Consider the following 24,939-nt stretch of genomic DNA (forward strand, 5'->3'; position numbering starts at 1 on the left):
TATTAGATCTATTTGCTGCCTGTGAAAACATTTCTGTTTCCGTAGAATGAAAAGTCATACAGACCTAATGTACATTTTCTTTTACCATATCCAATTCTTCTCTAGAAAAAAAAAATCTCGGATTCCAGGCTGATATATTTAACCTACACTTTTATATTCTTGCTCAACTAATACCAAGAGCAGTGACCGATGGAAGCTTGCAGTGTACGAAGCCAGAACACCACAGCTCTGAACACTGTAGGTTCTGGAGCGCAGATCTCGTTCACTGCAGTGGGAGAAGAAGTGACCACTACACAGTACACTTACAAACCACAGTAAACGTACGTCAACCTGGCTTCAGGCACTAGCTAAGTAGTGGGGCGGCCAGGTGTCAGACCCCCACTGATCTGCCATTGATAACATACCCCTAGGAAAGGTCCTCAATAGCTTAAGCCCCCATAAACATTAAATGAAAGTCGGCAGAATCCTTCATCAATGGTGGGACTGGGCAACCATCTGATATATGGGGTCTCCCAACTCTCCCACCAACACATGATGGACTGGACGGTTGGAATTTCAATACCTGATCCTTAGGTTTTCAGGGGAGATAAGCCACTGCCACAGGGGCGGACATACTGTATTATTGGTGCAACCTGTACAGTCGCACAAGGGCCCAAGAGGTAAGGGGGCCCATTTCCACATCCAAAGCAGTTTTAATTGAGCATTACGATGAGCTACTGTGTGCGTCCGCCAGTGCACTGCTCCCCTCTGTATAAACATGAATGTTCAGCCAAACATACCACTCATGTATATGGGGGAATGGGGAGAGATAGTTGTCTGTTGAACTAATCTTCAACCAACAGTTATCTAATAGAGACCCTAATTCCAGTGATATGTCACTTGCTGGGCTGCTTGTCATTTTGATAAATTCACAGTCTTATCTGCTGCAGATCTAGCAGTTCTCGGAATGCTGAGCTCTGTATAACCCCGCCCACATCACTGATTGGCAGCTTTCAGCCCAGTGTACACAGGAAGCAGCCAACCGGTGGTGGGGGCGGGGTTATACAAAACCATGAATATGGAGGACAACCTATTAGTCTCCTGCTGGTCAAACAGTGATTTTATCAAACCTACAGCAAGTAGCCCAGTAAGTGTCTCTGTCATTACATTATGCTGCTCTCAAATTAGGTGGAAAAGACCAGGTGACAGATTCCCTTAAATATAATAATGATCCAATGCAAAAGTAAGAAAGTCGTCTCATCTTTTACTATGTGTTCTGATTTATACAATATAACCAATACCAAGAATGTTTATAATATTTATCTACAGTCTAAAGCTGAACATGTCGTGATGCTATGCCTTTGTCTAGAGGACTGCCTTACTTTTTTCTAATAAATGACAACGGTGTCCTATTTTCCTGCTTTAATATTACCCTTTCATCCACGTGCCATTTTTCTTGTCTTTCCTAAAACTATCAACAATGTCTACCTTAAGGCTATGTGCCCACGATGCAGAAATGAAGCAGAACATTTCTGCAGCATTTCTGCATCTCCCTGGCAGAAAAAAACGCATGCAGATTGTGCATGCGTTTTTCCTGCAGAATACATGCGGATCCACATGCAGGTTCACATGCATTTCCGCATGCAGATTGACAAGCGCTTTCCAGGCGATAGCATCACTTGGAAAGTGCTTGACAACTAGGTCACACTGTATAAATCCATGCAAACAGCATGGATTTATACAGTGTGAACCGTAAAAATGAAAACAAATAAAGCTATACTCACCCCCGAGGCCCCGGCGTGGCTGCAGCGCTCGTTCCTGTCTGGTTCCCGGCTGCCGGCATATCGCGAGACAGAGCGGTGAAGGGCCTGCGGTCACATGACTGTGACGTCACCGAAGGTCCTTCAGCGCTGCTGGCATTCAGAGAGAAGACGCCGGACAGGTGAGTATAAACTTTATTTGTTATTTTATTCTTTTTTTACAGGTACATTGGTACCCAGGTCTGGATGAGAGTCTCCTCTCCTCCAGAACTGGGTACCATCCGCACATAGAGACGCATAGAAGCCGCTTGTAAAAATGTACAGTCGCGGTTTCTATGCGTCTCAATGCAAGTCAATGGCGGGAGTTCCGCTGCGCTTCCGCAAAATTAAATGACATGCTGCGGATTTTTGTACGTAGCATAAACGCTGCGGAAAAATCCGCAGCATGTGCATAGAACATGCGGAATCCCCTTGGGGACCATGGGGTGCGGATTACCTAGCGTTTCACAAGCGTTTATGCTGCGGAAATTCCGCAGCATAAACGCTTGAAAAACGCTACGTGGGCACACAGCCTTACTGAACTGAAACAATCCAAGATTTTTTGTCATCTGAGTTTTTGCAACACGTGGTTTCTTTTTAAGCACCGAGGGAGTAAGCGACACAATCAGGGGTGCATTAAGAGTAGCAAGGGCCCCGGGCAGTTTAGAAGGCGCGGGCCCCCCCCCACACACACACACCTGATTTATCACGTGACATGTCACATGATCCCCTGTGATAGATCATGTGATAGTTCACGTGAAATTAATTTGGCACAATATTAATTATAATATTTTTTTTAGGCTGTGTGCCCACTATGTGTTTTTTAAGCGTTTCCGCGGCGGAAATTCCGCTGCAGAAACGCTTAAAAAACGCTTGGTAGAAGGTCTGCCATGTTCCCCAATGATAATCCGCATGTGCTGTGCACATGCTGCGGAAATTTCCGCTGCGGAAAAATCCGCAGCACTACCAATTATTTTGCGGAAGAGCAGCGTTTTCGCCGCCATTGACTTGCATTAGAACGCATGGAATCCGCATCCCTGCATCTGTAGATGCGGAATCCATGCGTTTTAATGTGCGGATGGTACCCGGGTGTGGAGGACAGGAGACTCTCCTCCGGACCCAGGTACCATAGAACCTGTAAAAAAAGGAATAAAATAAAAAATATACATTATACTTACCTTCTGATGGCCCCCGGCGTCTTTATCCGATGCGTCCTGGCTTGCCGGCAGCTCGCGATGGTGTGAAAAGGACCTGCCGTGACGTCATTTAGTCATGTGACGGGTCACGCGACCGCTGACGTCAGCAGGCCATCAGAAGGTAAGTATATATTTTTTATTTTTTACCATTCTTTTACGGTCACACAATATAAATCCATGCCGGTTACTGGTTGCATGGATTTATATAGTGTAACCAAGTTGTCAAGCACTTTCCAAGTGATGCTAAAATCGCTTGTCAACCCGCATGCGGAAATGCAAGTGAAGAACGCTTCACATTCACATGTCCCTGGCAGGAAAACGCATGTAAAATGCTCAAAAAAATCCGGAACATTTCTGTATCGTGGGCACATAGCCTTACATTAATAGTATGACTCAATATGGAGCACACGTAGCCATCTATACACAGCGGGAGGCCGCACGGAGCCATCTATACACGGCAGGAGGCAGCACGGAGCCATCTATACAAAGCGGGAGGCCGCACGGTGCCATCTATACACAACGGGAGGCCGCACGTAGCCATCTATACACAGCGGGAGGCAGCACGTAGCCATCTATACACAGCGGGAGGCCGCACGGTGCCATCTATACACAGCGGGAGGCCGCACGGCGCCATCTATACACAGCGGGAGGCCGCAGGGCGCCCCTCCGCAGAGTCAGCAGGAGGCCGCACGGTGCCATCTATACTCAGCAGGAGGCCGCACGTAGCCATCTATACACAGCAGGAGGCCGCACGCAGTCCCACATGCAGTCACGCACACACACAAACATATACAGACATATACATACACGCATAAACACATTTGAAACACAAAAATACATATAAACAGACATCACACAATGATATCTGCCTGCACACACACATACATACATACATACATACATACATACATACATACATACAAACTCACCATCCCACGGCTCCATTCCTCCTGCCTGCTCTCTCTTCTCCGTTGCAGCAGTGCGGGCCGGGCGCGCACTGCGTGACGTCACAGCTAGGAGACACATACATACATACACTGACATACATACACACACACATACATACATACATACACACACACACATACATACACATACAGACACACACACACACATATACACACATACATACACATACAGACACACACACATACATACATACATACATACATACATACATACATACACACACACATACACATACAGACTCACCATCCCCCGGCTCCATTCCTCCTGCCTGCTCTCTCTTCTCCATTGCAGCAGTGCAGGCCGGGCGCGCACTGCGTGACGTCACAGCTAGGAGACACGGCCGCGCACAGGGCCGTGTCTCCTAGCAATGACGCGGCCGGGCCAGCACAGGGAAGTTAACTGCTGGAGTGCTGGCCCGGCCGGAGAAGAAGTAGCGGCGGCCGCTGCTGGGGGAGCGGTCCGGGGCCCCCCCTCCCGCCACTGCTACCGGTATGTGCCGCGGTGGCCCGCACATATAATGAGGGCAATCCGGCATTAGACACCCCGCCCGGAGCCGCGGGCCCCCTGCAGGGGGCCCGGGCGGTAGCCCGGATTGCCCTCATTATAATCCGCCTATGGACACAATACATGTACTCATACCAGGAATGCCTTCTGTACCCCTGCAGTTTAGAGCTGGTTATGGGAGGTTACGGTTTGTAAATGATCTTTTTTTGTTTTCACACAGCTGTTGTTGTGTAATACCCAGGGACATGTCAGTAGATACATATGCTTTATTGATTAATGAGCCCAGAGATCTCATGATATGTTTTGCTGGCTGAAGTATATTATATAAGACTTCTTCACTCATACCAATGACTTACAACTAGCACTCTATTTGGAAAAGTAAAGAAGGATGTTTCCTTGGTGACAATAGTTATTATGGTAAAACCATGATTTTAGTGTGCTTTATTTCCTAAAGAGTAGTGTTGAGCATTCCGATACTGAAATATCGGGTATCGGCCGATATTCGCGGTATCGGAATTCCGATACTTAATTCCGATACTTTTGCAATATCGTATACCGGAATCGGAAGTTCCCATAATGCAATGAGCCATTTTCATTTTATTCAGCCAATGAGGATCCTAAGAAGTGTGGGCACATCCTGTTAGGCATGTAGGCATCTTAACTAATGGCATGGCTGTGATTGGCTGCTGAAATGATGTCATGATGCACTATAAAAGCCGCCGCCGCCATTTTGAGCTCACTCTGCTGTGAATTCAGTTAGGGATAGGACGCTGTTGTTCTGAGGGACAGTTTTAGCTACCTATTTGGTCTATTCTGCTTTACCCAAGCTACTTTATAAATCGCTGTGCCTTGCAGTGCTAGTGCACAGTTCTCTGTGCTGTTCACCGCTGTCTGCAAGGTCTCTGTGTGTGAGTGCAGCTCACCCTGTAGTGTGTGCTTCAACCACGTCTGGTTGTAGTGCACTCAGTGTGTGTCACTGCCTCATACATTGTCCTTTTTTGCCAATTCATAATTTTTCCTGATTTCTCCTATTAGTGTGGTGGTTCCATCCGTATTCAGCTAAATTGGTTCCAAACACACTATATAGGAGTAGTTAGAGGAGCCTTTCTGCAGCATTGGGCCCTGCAGCCCCAGCCAGATTAGTATTAGCCTATTTTTTGCAGCCTCATCTATTGCATTCTAGGTTACCTTTCTACATTGTAATAGCTACAAAAAGTTTGTGATACTATCGTTATTACATCTTTAGGCACATCCAGTGTCTTTTTGTGACAAAAAAAACCTAAATAAAGTTCACCAAACACTCCACTTTACAGTTGTGTAGGCCACATTAGCTCATATTAAAGTCTAGTCCACACTTTATAAAATTAGTGTTTCTTATACCTGTTAGCAGCTGTTCAGGAATAAGCACACTAAGCCCTTAGTACTTTTCTGCCTATCTGTATCAGTCTCCCAAGATGAAGAAGGCAGGGAGTAAGGCATGTGGTCGTGGGCGTGGGTGTGGGCGTGGAGTTTCTGCAGGGAGAGGACATGAGGATTCTGTGCCTGCAGGGAGAGGACATGGGGATTCTGTGCCTGCTGCGGGCACCAGTGACTCAGCATCCCCCAGTTTTACCAGGGAACAGTCCTTTATGCGCAGCTTTGTAGGAGCTAGCCGTACCCCACTGCTGCGCGAGGACCAAATTGAAGCCGTTGTCGGATGGATGGCAGCTAACGCATCGACTTCAATTAGTTCCAGATCCTCTCAGGTCCTGAGCACTGAAGAGCACCCATCTGTCTCTTCACCACCTGCCAAATTGCCCAGGCAGTCAGAGAGCCCTGGACAGGAGCCATCTCTACTTCTGTTCTCTGAATCTCTTGGCTTGGAAAGAGGGGGCCAGCCAAGCAGAATTCGAGAATTTGAAGAAGAGGTAGTATGCAGTGATGCGCAACCGTTTTGTCTCTCTGAATCTGAAGAGGCGGGTGGGCCAGTGCCTATGGTCAGCAGCACACCTCAGTACGCATCTGATGATGAGACTCAGGTGCCACTTTCTGGTGCGTACTGTGCTGTCGAGACTACCCAGGAGAAGCAGTTGTTTGAAGAGGGTGGTGTAGATGATGAGGTCCTTGACCCATCATGGCGTGAGGGACAGGAAGGTGGTGGGAGCAGCTCTGAGGAAGAGATTCCCCGAACATCCCAAAAAGGAGGGAGAGGGAGGGGGCAGACTTGGTTGCCTGTAGCCTCCACTTCGGCACCCATTAGGAGCATGGCTCTTCCAAAATCCAAAGCGGGCGCTCCCAAGACTTGCAGTGCCTGGTCCTTTTTTGACACAGTTGCAGATGACATTTGCTTTGTCAAATGCAAGCTGTGTAATCAGAAGGTGAAAAGAGGGAAAAGTGTCAGCAACCTCAATACCACAAATATGTGGAAACATGTGCGGACCAAGCACGTGGTGGAGTTACAAAAACACACTGAAGACCTAGGCCAACCTACAGCGCCACCTACCACCTCTTCAGCTCGTGTTGTAGCCTCTTCCTCCAGCTCACACACAGCTGGTTCGGCTTCCTCACAGGATCGCCATGGAAGAATCTCTGGCACTGTTGTACAGAGACACAGTGTAATTCCACCCACAGCACCACTTTCCCAGTCATCCTCACACTCCCAGGCCAGTCTACAGCCATCGTTAGCACAGGCATGGGAGAAAAGGCGCCCATACTCGGCAAACCACCCCCGAATACAGGCTCTGAATGCTGGCATTGCTAAACTACTGGCCCTTGAAATGCTATCATTCAGGCTGGTGGAGACTGACACATTCCGTAACTTTATGGCATTGGCAGTCCCACAATACAAAGTGCCCAGCCGATTTTATTTCAGCAGGCAAGCCGTCCCTGCCCTGCAACATCATGTGGAGGGAAAAATTAAACATGCGCTACAAAACGCCGTCAGTAGCAAGGTCCACCTGACCACCGATGCGTGGACCAGTAAGCATGGACAGGGACGATACCTTTCCCTCACTGCCCATTGGGTAAATGTTGTGGAGCCGGGTACAGATCTTGAGAGTGGCGCTGTACGTGTTCTGCCAACTCCAAGGATTGCAGGAATCCAGTCTGTACACATTGACTCCTCCTCATACTCCAGTTCCTCTGAATCAGCGCTGCAGGAGCCGTCACGGTCTACCTCCACATCGACCCGTGAACGGTTACCTGTTATGGTGACCAATATGAGCACAGCCATGGCCAAACGTCAACAGGCCGTATTAAAATTAATTTCTTTGGGGAATCGAAGCCACACAGCGCAGGAGCTCTGGAATGCCATCAAGCAGCAGAGCGACGTGTGGTTTGTGCCAGCGAATCTCCAGCCAGGCATGGTAGTGTGTGACAATGGCCGAAATCTGGTGGCAGCTCTGGGCCTAGGCAACCTCACTCACATCCCATGTCTGGCACATGTGCTCAACTTGGTCGTGCAGAGTTTTTTGAGGGACTATCCGGATCTTGATGCACTGCTTCACAAGGTCCGCATAGAGTGCGCTCACTTGCGGCGTTCCAGCAATGCAAGATCACGCATTGCAGCTCTGCAGCGCCGATTACGTCTTCCGGAACATCGCATCATATGTGACCTACCCACCAGGTGGAATTCAACGTTACATATGTTGGAGAGGTTGTGTGAGCAGCAGGCAGCAGTAATGGAGTACCAGCTGCAGCAGGCGCAAACAAGTCGCAGTGCACACTTCACCACCACTGAGTGGGCCTCTATGAAGGACATTTGCCACGTTTTGCGTGCCTTCGATTATTCCACGCGGATGGCGAGTGCAGATGATGCACTAGTCAGCATGACTATCCCCCTTATCTGCCTGCTTGAAAAAACACTGCAAGCACTAAGGGACGAGGTTTTGGAAGAGGTGGAGGATGAGGAGTCACAAATGCCATCTGCTTCTCTACAGTCTGCGCAACATGGTTCCTCACAAAGGCCTAGGCAGGGGACACTTTGTGAGGAGGATGAGGAGGAGTCAATGGATGAGGAAGACATCTGTCCAGAGGAGGGAGGTACACAATGCTCTAGTAGTCAGTATCTAGAGCGAGGGTGGGGTGATGCAGAGCAGGCAGAGATCACGCCTCAAGCAGGGGACAGCGTTTCTTGGCCAGTTGGCAGTCTGCAGCACATGGTTGATTTCATGCTGCAGTGCCTGAGAAACGACCGCCACATCGCCCACATTCTCAACACGGCTGATTATTGGGTGTCCACCCTCCTAGATCCTCGCTACCGGGACAACTTACAAAGTCTCATAACACCGTTGAACCGGGAGCGTAAAATGCGGGAGTACCAAGACGCACTGGTGCATTCCATCATGTTCTCCATTCCAACCGAGAGCAGTGCTGCTAGTGCTTTACAAAGCAGCTCAGTGCGTCGAGGCAGTGGAGGAAGCTCTGCACAAAGAGGGAGCAGAAGCAGCGCCTCAGCTCAAGGCAAGACCAGTATGGCCGAAATGTGGCAAAGTTTTGTGTCCCCGCCGCCACAAATGTCTACACCATCACAGACGGCTCCAGTCAGCAGGAGGCAACGTTTCCGTCAGATGGTGACAGACTACATGTCTTGCCCTCTTAGTGTACTCCCAGACGGCTCTTCTCCCTTCAAGTTTTGGGTCTGTAAGCTGGATACATGGCCAGAGCTTAGTCAGTATGCATTGGAGGTGCTAGCTTGCCCTGCTGCTAGTGTATTATCGGAACGCGTCTTTAGTGCCGCAGGTGGTGTACTAACAGACCGTCGCATGCAACTATCCTCCGATAACGTTGACCGGCTTACTTTTCTCAAAATGAACAAGGCCTGGATCTCTCATGAATTTGCCAGTCCTCTTCCAGAATAAATAATTGGTTGGCAACAGTATCCAGGTCTCCTGTTGTGTTCATGTTTCTACCACCTGAACTGTAATCCCTGAGCTCCAACACCGCCAGTTGGCGCTCAGAAGTGCCGTCTGCACAGTCAACACTTGCTGCCGTGTTATTGGGGTTCAGTAACGTCAGCTGTTCCCCTGCTGTGCGGACGGCAATTTCTCCTGCTCTGTCCACATTCTCACTACTACAGATTTTAAAGTTGCTCCAATTACACCTCTGGCTCCTCTGTTTTCAGTATTATCCCTGAGCTCCAACACCGCCAGTTGGCGCTCGGAAGTGCCGTCTGCACAGTCAACACTTGCTGCCGTGTTATTGGGGTTCAGTAACGTCAGCTGTTCCCCTGCTGTGCGGACGGCAATTTCTCCTGCTCTGTCCACATTCTCACTACTACAGATTTTAAAGTTGCTCCAATTACACCTCTGGCTCCTCTGTTTTTAGTATTTACCCTGAGCTCCAATACCGCTAGTTGCTGCTCAGAAGTGCCGTCTGCACAGTCAACGCTTGCTCCAGTGTTATTGGGGTTCAGTAACGTCAGCTGATCCCCAGCTGTGTGTCCGGCAAATTCTCCTGCTTTGTCCACATCCACTGTACTACGGATTTAAAACTTGCTCCAATTACACCTCTGGCTCCACTCTGTTTTTAGTATTTACCCTGGGTTCCAGCACCGCCAGCTGGTTCTCGGTAGTTCCATTTGCTCTTGTACCTTCTACTACCCATCCGGGTTCCAGTACCGTCAGCTGGTTCTCGGCAGTGACTTTGGCACGGGTACTCCCTCCTGCCCAGCCTGGTTCCAGCACGCCAGCTGTTTCCGGGTAGTGTCAACGTCACTTTGCCTCCAATGCGTTGTCCTGTCGTGTTGCGGTCGGGTTAGCCGACTCTATGGTGCCTGCAGTTTAGGTGACTCCTATGTGGGCTGCGGGATCTGGCAATGAAGGCTGGTTCCATAGTGTCAATAGGACAAGCACCCCCTGTAGGACTGTGGGTTTTGGTAACTGCGGCCGGCTCGCGGCCTTGAACTTTTTTTTACATGGGTACCTTCTGCTACCCATCCGGGTTCCAGTACCGTCAGCTGGTTCTCGGCAGTGCCTTTGGATTAGGTGCCTCCTTCTCGGTATCCAAGTTCCACCAACGTCTGCTGGTCCTTGGTAGTGCTTTCTGGCACAGGTACCTCCTGCTTAGTAACCGAGTTCCAGTACCGTCAGCTGGTCTTCGGCAGTTCCATTGGCTCTTGTACCTTCTGCTACCCTTCCGGGTTCCAGTACCGTCAGCTGGTCCTCGGTAGTTCCATTTGCTCTTGTACCTTCTACTACCCATCCGGGTTCCAGTACCGTCAGCTGGTTCTCGGCAGTGACTTTGGCACGGGTACTCCCTCCTGCCCAGCCTGGTTCCAGCACGCCAGCTGTTTCCGGGTAGTGTCAACGTCACTTTGCCTCCAATGCGTTGTCCTGTCGTGTTGCGGTCGGGTTAGCCGACTCTATGGTGCCTGCAGTTTAGGTGACTCCTATGTGGGCTGCGGGATCTGGCAATGAAGGCTGGTTCCATAGTGCCAATAGGACAAGCACCCCCTGTAGGACTGTGGGTTTTGGTAACTGCGGCCGGCTCGCGGCCTTGAACTTTTTTTTACATGGGTACCTTCTGCTACCCATCCGGGTTCCAGTACCGTCAGCTGGTCCTCGGTAGTTCCTCAGCTTTCTTGTACCTTCTGCTACATTTCCAAGTTCAAGCTTTTTGAAATGGTTTTTGGTATTCACTCTAGATCTCCCTGACGAGGACCCTGAAGACGAGGACCCTGAAGACCAACCCTAAGAAGACGAGGACCCCGAAGAAGACGAGGACCCTGAAGACCACCCCGAAGAAGACGAGGACCCCGAAGACGAGGACCCAGAAGACCAACCCGAAGAAGACGAGGACCCCGAAGACGACGACCCCCGAAGACGACGACCCTGAAGACCAAGAAGATGACCCTGAAGTAGTTGACCAAGAGGACAAAGAAGAGAAGACAAGCACCAAGATACAGAAGAACAAGAGACAGAAAACCAAGAAGCAGAAATACAAGAAGCTGCAGAACAAAAAGCGGAAGAACATTAAGCATAAGACTAAAAATCAGAGCAAAAGATAATATCTAAATTATAAGCAGAAGATGACTAAGCAGTGTATGGGGGTGAGTCCGTTCCTCCTCGTGGTGCCCCTGGAAAAGACCTGCTGCTGCAGGCCAAACTGAACGCGGACAAATTCTGTTGTAAATCTTTTGTGACGGGCAGAACGAAAGGTGTAATGTCCAACCTTTTATAGATAACAACTACAGGAATGCCTGCCACAAATAAGAATATGATGAAGAAGATGAAGAAGTAGAATATGAAGAATGTAAAAAAAAAAGAATAATACGAAGAAGGTGAAGAAGAAGAAGATGAAGAAGGTGAATGAGAAGTGGATGAAAAAGATGCTGAGGATGATAAAGGAGAAAGTGTGGGAGAAGTAAAAAAGAAGGTGAAGAGCATGGAAGTAGTGAAACATAAATATCTGACAAAATATAAAAATACTTAACATAGTCAATATTTCCGTAACTCAGAACGTCTTAAAAAAAAATATTAATTCCTGCTATTCCATTTGATTGGGCTAAACCTCTATGCCTTTATTGTCTCCCCCACCTCCCCCAATACATTCTACATTATTCTTAGTTGTTTTCCTTCATGTAGAATTAACCTACAAGGAAAGAAAGGGTTTATTTTCATTCCGATATTTCTGTCCCATTGACTTGCATTGGTTTCCGGTATCGGAATCGGCGATATCCGATACTTTTTCGGTATCGGCCCGATCCAATCCGATCCGATATTTCCCGATATCGGAAGGTATCGCTCAACACTACTAAAGAGTTATTCCCACAACCACATTAAATGCATTTTTCCACAAAGCACAATACATGCATATTTATTGTTAATATACAGACCAAGCACAACAAAGATTTTTGTCTTCTAATTTGTGTCTATTTTCACCTCTATTTACTCCATTTGGCTATCAGATTCACATAGCTGTAGGGCGGCGCTATTATCATCTGCTAAAACTACTTTTCCCATGAGCACTTGCTTTTCCTCAGAGCTGCAGATATCTCCGTGCACTTCCTGTGTGCGCCACTTCTTTGAGTTGATGACTGACAGCAATGTCGACAGTAACATTGACTTTGAGGGTCCACTGTTCAGTATTATGTAAATATTACATTTCCCTCTCTCACAAATGTATTTATGCTTTTATATATTAATAAACTAGGTAGGTTGTTGAATGAATGAGAAGATGCTGCATATCTATAGATAAGAATACCAAATGCTGCTCATGGTGGGGGGGGTAAGTGGTTTACTCCTGCACGGGGTGTTCGCCGATCCAGTACGAGCCTGACAGAGTTATGCTGGAATCTAACAGATCAATGTGTAAAATAGCTCTGACCTCCAGCACAGCTCTGATATACTGCTCTCAGCACTGCTGCCTCCAATACAGATGTTTGGCACTTCATCAAGCTAATTTCTGTGCACGTTCTGCTCCTGTACTGTACTCTGCCTGAAAGATTTTATCTTGTGCCATATTTATTGACATAGCTACATGTGGGCTTTTACATTATTGCTCTATTGGCAGGTTTGTAGCCGAGCTTAATTGTTCTGCAGAGCTGAAACAAGTAGGGCTGAGCTGTGTTTGATACTACTCTGTTGATGCATGTAATAGGGGATTGTCGTTTGCCATATGCATCAACAGAGCAGCATTTGCAGTTTTGCATCATGCTCTGTTTGTGTAGGTTCTGCAGTGCCTAGTTATTGCAAGCTATGCAGAAAGCAGCCAACAGAGCAATGCTGCAAAAGCACACATGCCTTATGTTGATGTAAATGGCAGAATATAAAACCCTCCAGACAGAGTTGCGTGCAGGACCATACAGTCCACAGTAGTATAGAGTGTATTCTAAGTGTGGAATAAACTCAGTTGTCAGTCCTGGAGGCATAGCAGAGCTTTGCTGAAATCCAGCTGATACGCCACTGGGCCTGCTTGCAGGGCCTGGAGGGGCATCCATAGGGGGGGGGGGGTGATATGTGCAAAACATGCAATTTAACAAGGAGTTATAAAGGCAGAAATAAATAAATATATTTGTACATTATTATAAGATCACATTGTGATTTGGGGAAATTACCCTTTAATGATGTAGTCTACTTGGGGCCTTTAGGACACAGCATTTTTCCATTTTCTCTTTGTCTCATTCAATGAGAAGTGTTTTTGCTCATGGACGTATCTTTATGTGGGCTTGTGTATTGACATCATTTGGGGTACATATAATGTACTAAAGAGCTTTTATATTTTTTTGTTTTGGCTGGTGGATGCTAAAAAAAGTTCTGCCATTGTTTCTTTGCAATTTTCTTTACTACATTTGCTGTACTGTGAAAACAATATCTCATTTTACTCAGAGGTACAACTATAGTGGTTTCAAGGGTTGCAATTTCACTCAGGCTCTGGAAACCTAGTGGGGTGGGGGGATATTCTTTTGGCCCATATGAGAAGACCATTACTATTAAAACCCACTAATAGTTGTGGGCTCTGTTGGACATTTTGCATTGGTACCCAATAAAAAAAAAGTAAATTAGTAGTTAAATAGCTTACAACTTCTAGCAATGTAGTGGACACTGCTTCTTTGCTAGATTAACCCACCAACCATTATGCATTATTGTGGCAGGAGGAAAGAAGGGATCATTAATATCTTGTGACCATCATAATCTAAACATGCTCTTTGGGAAAGGTGTAAGAACCAGCAGCAAAGCCTTATGGTATACAGAGGCAGCAGTCCCATGTGGACCCTAGTGCCTGAAAGGGTCTATAAGAAGTCACCGACATCATAAATAGCACATAGCAGCTAAGGGGGCTGTTACAGACTTTGCATTGCAGTGAAGATACATTAGATTGTACTGCTAGTGAGAACACAAGATTAAATTGAGAATCATGCATTTCCTTGATAGTATAGTGTGATAATTGAATAGTGAAGTAAGGAGAAATTCTGATTGAGTTGATATAGATCCATAATCATGACCCCTCTCTATTAGCTACTACAGCTCTATTAATCAGAATCTGTCAGCAGGCTTTTGCTATTTAATCTGAGGGCAGCATGATGTAGGGGCTGAGACACTGATTTGAGCGATGTGTCACTAATTAGGCTAAAATGTTTTATTAGCAGGAGATTATCACTACAGGATTAGCTGCCCAAGTGCATCCTGGTCCAACCACACCCCCAGCACTGATTAGCAGCTCACTGGCAACAGAAAATGTACACAGAAAGCTGTGGTGGGCGTGGGGTCAGATTTCTGAGCTCTGCTACATGCTAAATCTAAAACTCGTATTGTATCACAACTGCTGCACCCAGTAAACTAATTGACACATCGCTGGAATCAGGGTCTCTTTTCCTACATTATGTGCTCTCAGATGAGGTAGCAAAAACCTGGAGACAGATTCAGTTTAAGTGAGGATCTTGGAATTAGAAGACCACCACTGTCCATCAAAAGCAATGCAAATCTGGGTGATTTCAAGAGGCAAGATGTAATGCTTCATTTGTCTGTACTTTATTTTAGTCCTCCCACCTAGCATCCCTATTTGGTGAATAAGTTCAAAAGTTCTTTTTTTTTCTAACCTGCATATCAGCATTTCTGCAAACATACCAGGGACAGGAAAGCCTGAGCTCTACCTCCTATTATCTAATGCAGTAATTTGTTTCTTACATTTCGAGTACTAAACCTAAGATGTGATTTCTGTGCTGCCACTGTCAGAGCCAAGAGCCAGAAGTAGCCTGTAGGTAGCAGGTTGGTATTGGTGATCTATAAAGTATGTTGTGTAGGGTTTTGTACTCACTCAGCCGCATTAGATGTAGGCACAGAACACTGTCTCTTGGTGGTCTATAAAGTATGTGGATATTGGTGATCTATAAAGTATGTTGTGTAGGGTTTTGTACTCACTCAGGCGCATTAGATGTAGGCACAGAACACGGTCTCTTGGTGGTATATAAAGTATGTTGATATTGGTGGTCTATAAAGTAGTTCATTGCCATTGCGTATATAAATAAAGAGACAGACTCCATCACACCGCCAAAAATGCTCTTTGTCAATCCTACTTTATCTCCAACAGGTATTTGCAGTAATATACTGCATAACTAATTCACCTGCAGCACTATTCGGCCCCTCTTCCATATTGTACATTTCTGGAGAAAACAAATCCATTATCTAGACTTGAATTAAATAGAAAAGGTCATTTATGTTTTTATTTTTATTATTATTACTATTTCAGATCTAAACCAACTCAACAAATGATCATCATCTGTGAGAAGAAATACATGGAGGGAAAGTCTCAGACATGACTCCCTTCTAAATGTATGGGTCTGGAGCCGACCCAGTAACAAATGAAATCTTGACATTTATTTCTTTTGGCTCCACCAGCATTGTCAGCAAACAGACAGCAATCATGCTTAATCCGGAAATATACTTCTCAGAAATAAAAAGTTCCAGACCCCTTATATTATATATTATAAACACAGCACGTCAAACTAGAAGGCCATCCGGACAGAATAAGCCTATAATTTGTGTTTCCCACTCATGGGAGCTCAATAGAGAATATTACATGATTTATTACAATGTAACCAGGTGTCCGGACATCAACATGAAGTCATCCCGGGAGTGTGTCTGATGTAACGCGTGTAGATCCTGTAACCAAATTAAATGATAACTCTAGACAACCTGCTTGGTTACATATAACACAATGGGCTACCCTTGTTTCAGTCGGATGAGGGATTTCTATTCTTTAGATCTGCTGATTTTCTGATGTTAGGTACAGGCATTAAATGACTGATGCCAAGACTCTGACCTTGGGTGGACAGAGCAGCAGATGGCCCTGTGCGAGGATGAAATATGACCCCCTTGTTCTTCGATATGTCATCATCGAGCGATGCCTTGTGTATCAAAAACAGGTCCCCCTTGTGAGCCATGAAATTCATTAGCTTAGTCTCTTATGTAATAGACAATAGGAAGCAACTCTGAAAGAGACAATGGGCCCTATAACCTACCAGAGCCCTGTGCAGCTGCACAGGGTCATACATCCACCCCTGCCCTTAGCTTTTACAGGAATTTCAGCGTCTCAGCACTATGGTATGTGCGCACGTTGAGTATTTGCAGCAGAAATTTCTGCACGTCTCTTTGCAAGAAAAAGACTGCTTAAAAGATGTGGGCTTTTGACGCGTTTTGATGTGTTTTAAAGGGGTTGTCTGGTCTAAAAAGAAAAGTCTGTAGTCACTGGGTCCTGTGAGCATTTGACGGTTTCTGAGTAGGAATGGCGGTGATGTATGTGATATGCATACTCGCGGGCAGAATCCATTTAGTGGGTTCAGCCTCGCTCCATACAAAATATGAAGCGAGGGCGCGGCCATCCAGAGGGCAAGGCCTCGCTCTATACCTTGTATGGTGCGAGGTTGCGCCCACTAGACAGCTTCTGTTCAGGAGTATGCATATTGCATACCTACAGAAACTAGCAATTCCTTGCAGTGCACAGTGCCTGCGCTGGGGGGATTCATAACTCCGCAGTCACACAGAGCGACTGCTGACTTTTCATTTTAGACCAGCCAACCCCTTTAAGCATGTGTTTTTGATGCATTTTTCCTCATTCATTTGAATGCATAAAAATGCTGATGCAATTGACATGCTGCAGGTTTGAAACCGCTTCAGATCTTCAATGAAAAAATAAGCAGCATGTACATTAGATTTCAGAAATCTCATTTACTTTGCTGGTAGTGTAAAACCCAGCATTTTTCCACAGGAAAAAATGTGGCAAAAATGCAACGCGTGAACAAGCCCTAGGACCTTTACATCAGTAATGCAAAAGTATGGTACTTCAAAGGGTCTAATTCACCAGAGGAGTAGCAGAAAATATAAAAATCTATTACTTAGGGTTGTACTCACTGTATAGGACAAAGGTTTCACCATCCCATGGTTTTGCTTTTTGGATCTACCTTTTTCTGACTGGCAATATTTTGCTCTCATTTTGATGTATGCTGGAACATTAGAATTTCTGAAATATTAGACTTTTACTGAATGTGTGCTTTGTCTTAACATTTGCCCATACATAGAAGACACAAGATCGGTAAAATCCGATTGTATATGTATGCATTATTAGCACATGACTGATGTCATCTTACTTACCTTGACTGCAGCTATTGCCGGTGAAACCAGGGAAACATTTACATTTGTTCAGTCCCACACATTCGCCATGCTTACAGCCCTGTTCACATGTAGCTGGAGAATGACAAGATACAAATATAATAATTCCACTAGGTCTATGCTGTCTATATTAATCAAATCAAAATTTTAATGCATTATTCTTTAATGGGGGATTGTATAGGTATGAATAATAACAACAATAAAATAATAATATGTATAAATTTATCGGCACTCTGTATGTAAAAAAATAGAAGCTCCATATAGACGCTGGATTCTGGATCCACCTTATCAGCTTGGGCTCTCAGACAAACTACAGCATTATGTGACCTGACAAACCATTATTGCATGAAATATAAAATCTAAACACATAGGCAAGTTGTAGTTTACCTTCACATTGGCCTTTGCCATTTCGTTTCCACCCGTAGCAGCACTCAATTTTGGTTCCATATCTACATAGTCCAGGTGTGCTCAGAGATGCAATGAGCCGTCTATGCCTTCTGTAGATACAGAGGGTGATACCATTCAATATTTTATAGTTGTGAATGTATGAACACCATATATAAACTACATAAAAATAACCTCATTGTTCCATGGATAGCTTTCATGTGCTTATAGTTTGAGACGCTTTCAATTTCTAACACCCGTCCTAACTATATACAGTAAACACCTAAGGAAAATTGTCTCCCTGTTTGCAGTATGTATATATCAAAGTACTTTTGTTTGCAGCTCAGATACTTAAAAGATATTGACATCTTTGATGGATTTTTTTTTTAGTTAAGTTCATGTATTTGCAAAGGGAATTTCTCACAGAAATTATTTGGAAGAGTTTTCGAAGAGTCTTCGAAGCAATTTTTTAGAGGGATTGTGGAAAGAGTCCGCTCAAAAAATTGGGGCCGATTCATTAAAACTGGCATTGTGCATGCCAGGCTCGAGGAGGATGAGCTGAATTTATTGAGGCATATGATTAATCAAAAATTTTCCACCATAATATTGGTGTAAAACTCTTTGAAAAGTCACAAAATGTTTGCATAGAGCAGTGCTCAAGTTTTGCAACTTTTGGTGATTTTATGCAAGTTTGAAGAAGTCAAAATAGGTGGCACTTGGAGGGAGCCGGGGCTACACTCGCCCGTTAAATTAAGCAAACATGCCGCCATTTCATAAGCCAGAAATGCTATGATATTCAATGACTGGATGTCACAAATGTGCCGCATCCTGCTGAGACCTTTGGGGTATCTGGGATCAGAAGGCTGCAGCGATTGATAGATCGCAGGTCCACTTTGGATTCCGCTCAGCGATTAACTTGAGTGGATTTTCACTTAGTGGTGAAGGGGTTAAAAGTTCTTTTTGACCCTTCTGGGATTCCATATGGCTGTAATCTCAGCTGCTGCATCTTACTGCCATTCTCTTCCATTATTTAAACTCACTCCTTGCTCTCTCCTGTGCCAGTTATAGGTTTTCTATGCTGACCTCCTTGGAGAAGTTATTCCAGTCTCTGGAGAAGTTGTTCCAGTTTATGCTGTGGAGTTCCATTTGTTGTTTAATATCTCCCTGTTTGTTTCCCTCCCTGTGTTTCCTTACCTTAGTAGTGAGATTAGTGTCTTGCTGCCCTACTCTCTAGTTAGGGCTAGCTCAGGGCCAGCCAGGGCTTGGGCACGTGATCGCGCATGAGGGCAAGGTTCCGTCTAGGGACCATATGAAGCTCAGAATGAAGTCTCAGGTGAGTATTTAGGAGTGTCCCTTCTCCCCTTTTCCTATCGTCAAGGCTCACCTTTACCTTCTTTCCCTCTCTTGCGCCGCACGCCAGCCATTTTCTTGCTGCAGAAGCCATCTAAGGGGCGCGGCCTCGCTCCATACAAGTGTAATGATGGTGGAGTAACACTTCTGGCGAGCCGCACAGAGGCGCATCCCACTGATAACATGCGCTGAATTCATCAGGAGGTGAACGCTGGCATGTTTGCTGAATTTGACGGACCGGTGTAGCTTCGGCTCCTTCCAATGTCTGCCCATTTTAGCAGAGCTGCTTCGTGAAAACGCCAAAAGTCGCAACATTTGAGTGCTACTATACATTGTGCAAAAATTTGCAACATTTCAAAGCGTTTTACACCAGTTTTCTGTTAAAAGCTTTGATTTAATTGGGGCTATTGAGATTTTGGCTATGTGCACACGGAGTATTTTGAGATGATTTGGGAGCAGAAACTTGGAAACTCTTCAAATCCTCCTCAAAAATGCAAAACTCCTGAAAAACAAAAATCTGCCAGAAGGAGCAACCCTCCTAAACCATATAAATATATAAATGGACACGCAGGCCATAGAAAGTTTATTAAAATTATACCTTGAAAATCTGCGATCCAATGTCTTATTCCAGAGAAATCCATGTTTTTCCTAATATATAAATGAGGTGATAGGGCAGAACATAGATCTCCCAGACAGTCAGTCTCCAGAGCTCATTTTAAATGAAAGGGAGACATGTAATGACTGACAGTCTGCTCTCCTGATATCACTGCAGAGCTGAGTATGATGACAACTAACACTTTTTCAGCTTTTCTCTTACAAACAGCCGGTATGGAGCGGATGCACAGTACATCATATCTGAGCTTTTACATGTGCAGCTGTAACTCTCTCATAGTGCTGTCAGCTCTGATGTACTGACTTTTCCCTCCTCACTGATTGCCAGGAGAAAGCTGAAGGAGTGTTAGATGTACTCACACACAGCTTCACAGTGAAACCAGGAGAGCAGACTGTCAGTCATTACTTGTCTCATACTGGTAGCGCCCCCTTTAATTCAAAATAAGCTCTGGAGACGGAGAGATCCATTTAAAACCCATAGATCTTAACAGCTCATTTACATATTAAGAAAAACATGAATTTCTCTTGAATAAGACATTGTATTACAGATATCAAGTTATCATGTTATTCAGCTTCCTATGACTTGCATGCCCATGTAGACGGCTTAGGAGGGTTGATCCTATTGACAGATTCCCTTTAACTCTGCAGTTTTGCATTGTGTTGCAATTTTAATTCGTACAGTTAAGTAGAAGACACCTTTAGTTTGAAGGCTTGTACTACTTTAGATTTTTGATCTATTCACAGGTTAGGTTAAAGTAAGGCTATGTTCACATACGTTGTGTTTTGTTGCGTATTTTGCAGCAGATTTTATGCAAATTTTCAGCCGCATCTTGCAGTACCAGCAAAGTGTATGAGAAACCATAATTCTCTGTTCACACATGTTGCTTTTTGTTTGCTGCATATTTTCTGCCTTGCTTGCGTTTTTTGGAAAATAGAGCATGTCACTTCTTTCAGCATTTTTTCATCCATAGGAGGAAGTAATGGTGGGTGAAAAAAAAACCACTGAAAAAACGCATCAAAAAACGCAGCTACATTTTTTACAGCGGTTTTGATGGCAAGATATGGGTTCTATTTTGTGATTTAACCATCTTGTCTTGGTCACTGAGATGATTTTTTGTATTGGAAGAGTTTAAATAAATTAGTGATGTGTACAGTGTAAACATTAACTGACCTACTTGTGAGATTGAACAATACCTGTGGCCCAGTGAGGCAGATGGCAGATCCCATAGTGTGAAAGCAAATAGTGTCATACAAACTCAATGCATTGCCAGTGTCCAAACTATTCCTAAACAATTCACCTCCCCACTATGCCAAAAACAGAATGAGATTTTTTTTTCCACAGAACTTTATGTACAGTGAAAAAAACGCTGAAAAAAAAACACATAAAAAAACGCAGCAAAACCTGCATTTTTGACGCAGCCGTTTTCCTGACAGAGAAAAGTTGTCAGATTTGCAGCAGATTTAGCTGCAGAAAAAAACACAACGTGTGTGAACATAGCTTAAAACAGCAAAAACTGCATCAAGAAACTAACAGCAGCATCTTTTGTGGTACTTTATTATTTGTAGCTTAATGTATATTGAATAGCTTAATATAGTAATAAATCAAATTAAAAACATCAAAATTTTCTTCTGTTAGAAAACAGGAAGTTATATAATAGAATTAATGGATATCTATGTTACATATTCAATGAAGCAAATTAAATTAGTGAATAGAACAACCAAATCCCGTGTTAATTCCCTCAATCCAGCAAATTGACCTGCAGGGCTATCGTAGCTCAGTTATCTGCTGAGGTCTCCACAAGGGAACAATATGATATCAGTGGATAGGATTATGCAGGAAATGGCTGGAGTGGTGTGTTAAAGTGTTTGGTTTCATAGCATATTCTCTAGTACTTCCTAATAATTTGTAGATGCCTTTAAGTCAGCAGATCTCGACTGAAAAAATAAACCTTACAATTATTATATTTTCATTAGACATCTGGAATCCCACAAATTACCCAAGTGTTGATGTACAAAAAGCTTGTTACTTTGGGAGTCCTCTTACAACAGTTCATGTACAACATATAACAGAGGGAAAAGTCTGTTTATATTTACATTTAATTGCATGATGTGCAGCAGATATTGCTGCGTAGAAAGAAAAGGAGTGTTTGTTTCCACTTTACTGTAAAATTCATGGTTTACTTTGTTATAAAAAATAATGATTTCAGTTTTTGACCTACAGGAACCAGAAATAGCTAGTTTTTCAGCTTTAATTAAAACGACACTCTAGCTTAAACATATTAAATGTGTTATGTATAGTGCAGGGTCTCGGGGGTGGAGCATGACACAAGTATTCAAATAATACTGAAAATATGACTCTTATGCCATGCATTGCCGCCCCCTTATTCCCTGCATGAATCATAATTTTGCCTCCTGTATGACGCTGACCAATCATAAGCAGGCATCAACTTAGAAGTGCAGAAGATACTGTGATGATGTCATTAGGATCACGTAACTGACGCGCCCCCTGGGCCATGTTCAGGGGATACCCGGAGCCGGATCTGTATGGGGGTAGTAGTCCTTGTGGCGGTGACCCGGTCCGTGCCCAGGGTGTCAAACTAAGTGGCAGTCTATGGCAGTAGATGTTAATTTGATGTGTCGACTACGCCACCCGTTGAGTGCGGCTTTGAAGCCGCCGCTGCAGAGCAGTCCACTGAGGCCGGTGGTATATGTGCAGCAGTGATGGTATAACCCCCAACGGGAGGGGTGTGGCCTCAGGGCAGCAGGTGTGGATGATGGGGGTTGTGATGGTGCAGAAGAAGACTCAGAGTCGGGAGATGCAGTTCAGGGTTTTTACTTACTGGTGTCCTTTTAGTCACTCTGGCCTTGAGTGACCACCCGAGCCGTGCTGCGTCCACCAGGTCCTGGACTCGGCCAACCCCCAGGCAATTCCGGAGCGTGGTCCTGAGCTCCTTTCTGACTCTCCCTTCCTCTGGCCGTTCCCACCAGGGATCCACTTTTGGCCGGCTCCCTCGGGTCTCTTGGTGGTCAAGCCTCCTCTGGGCTCCCTGACCCTATACTTGGTGTGCCTTTCTAGTGGATTTGGTGAGGGTCGCGGCAGATCCTGACCACGACCTCCGGTTCCTGGCTAAGGTCTACTTCTGCCTCCACCAGCTTGGGATCCGGTACCCTTGTCCGCCAACCCTTCACCCTTCTGTCCTTATTCTGGGATCTTGGGGTTCTTTCTGACTCGTTCTCTCTGGGTCCTTCTGACTCCTCTCTCTCTCTTCTGCTTCGCTGCAGGCTCAGCCCTGGAGCTGGGCCCAGCCGGAGCCACAGCTCCCTGTCAGCCCTCCTGGCTGAGCTCCTCTGCTCTGCTTCTCCTCAGGCTGAACTCACCCTGATCTAAGATGGTGCCCACCTTATATACTCCCTCTATGTGTGAGCCCAGGTGACCAGCACCCAATGAGCTCCTAGCTTTACCCAGACTGCTCCCCCTATCTGCCCCTACACTACTGGGATGTTCCACCCCCCTCCCACTCCAGCCAGGGACAGACGCTGTCGTACCTGCACATATACTGGTGGGAGTACCGTAGTTCTGTCCCCCGGAAATGGGATGTATGTAGTGCATGCAGCCTACTAGCTCAGTTCCACACTCCATCCTTACCCGGGAGTGGAATACCACACCTCTGGGTTGAGGTGCAATACCCCTGTAGCAGCCGAATCCTCAGGGTGCTACATAACCATAGTCCACAGATCCTGCCAGCCAGAGTGTGCAGCCTAAATAAGCACTGAACATATATTACACCGCATATAAGTATCGAGCTATTGGCTTCAGTTAATATTTCTACACGTCTGTGCTGTGTGATAGGTCTTCAGTGCTTATTTAGGCTGCACACTCTGCCTGTCTTGGATCTGTGGACTCTGGTCATATGGCCATGATGACATCTTCACAGGTCCTTCTGCACTTCTATGTTGCTGCCGGCTTATGATTGGTCAGGATCATACAGGAGGCAGAAGTACATGCCCACAGTGAAAACTATCTAATAACACCCACTTGGACTTAATTTAACAAATTACGTATCAAATATCTCTGCAACGGAAAGGTGAAATTAAAAAACATTTATGCCGCACAGGAGGAACTATTACATCATTTGTCCAAAATCATGAAAAATTTGGTGAAGGTCCTTTTTAAATTAAGCAACCTTTGTACTAAAATGGTAACCTAGATCCAGAGGAACATCATACATTGAAGAATAAATAGACTATTTTTTCTAAAACATACAGGTAAATTTTAGCATCTAATGACCAATGGTTTCTTTTCCCCAGTCTTGACTGTACTGACACATTTATAGGGAAAAAAAAATATTAGGACAGACTGGCTATACAATTAGGACATTTACTTCAAGCTTGTATATTAGATAATAAGAGATTGATGATCTTTTTTGGCCGGACAAATTCCTAATAACTATAATTAAATGTCAGCACCTACATTTTGGTAATCCATTTATTTTTGTAACAGTGGATTTATATGTTATTTTCTTAATCTGTAGGGGTGTATTTACATATTGAGGGGATGAGTCAGGGTTTTATTGGGGTTTAACTGCAAGTTTTGCTATAACACTGCAAAATTTGAATACACCTGCAACATATGACTGTACCAAAAGAACCCTTGCTGTCTCCTACATTATGCAAAATAGTGGAAAAACAAATTCCCCAAAATTTCTAAAATGTAACTGCCATCATTATTCTTTTACAAATTCCAATATTATTACCTATATGACCCACTTTAAGTGCTTTCTACTGAGCAACATTGTAGGGAGGGTCCACAGACTTTAAATGCAAAGCTCTTTCATTGCTGAATTGTTCTGTCAGTAAGGAACCCCATACACAATAAAAAATTGTCGGCTCAACAATTGCTTGGCAGATCGTTTGGCCTGAAACTCTCTCCCTACTCCTCTATACACAGGAGCGCTTGCTCAGCCGAGATATGCTGTCTTCTCTACGAGAGAGCCACTGACAGATTCCTCTGGTGGAGGCTTATCTCTAGAGAACAAAAGTATCAGCAGTTCGATATCATCG

The 24,939-nt window shown here is 44.9% G+C and overlaps 1 protein-coding gene across 2 annotated transcripts in view; it reads right to left on the minus strand.

Moving 5' to 3' along the window:
* EGFL6 (EGF like domain multiple 6) overlaps window positions 1-24,939 on the minus strand; it is a 112,327-nt gene that overhangs the window by 75,586 nt on the left and 11,802 nt on the right. For both annotated transcript variants that reach the window (XM_073664694.1, XM_073664693.1), the window contains exons 2-3: window positions 17,920-18,029; window positions 17,515-17,607 (exon numbers count right to left, since the gene is read on the minus strand). In XM_073664694.1, the coding sequence (XP_073520795.1) occupies window positions 17,515-17,607; window positions 17,920-18,029 (203 nt within the window). The remainder of the gene's footprint in view (window positions 1-17,514; window positions 17,608-17,919; window positions 18,030-24,939) is intronic.

Source organism: Phyllobates terribilis, unplaced genomic scaffold (assembly GCF_046119375.1).
Source record: "Phyllobates terribilis strain yellow unplaced genomic scaffold, ASM4611937v1 Scaffold_2__4_contigs__length_985480577, whole genome shotgun sequence".
Taxonomy (NCBI): domain Eukaryota; kingdom Metazoa; phylum Chordata; class Amphibia; order Anura; family Dendrobatidae; genus Phyllobates; species Phyllobates terribilis.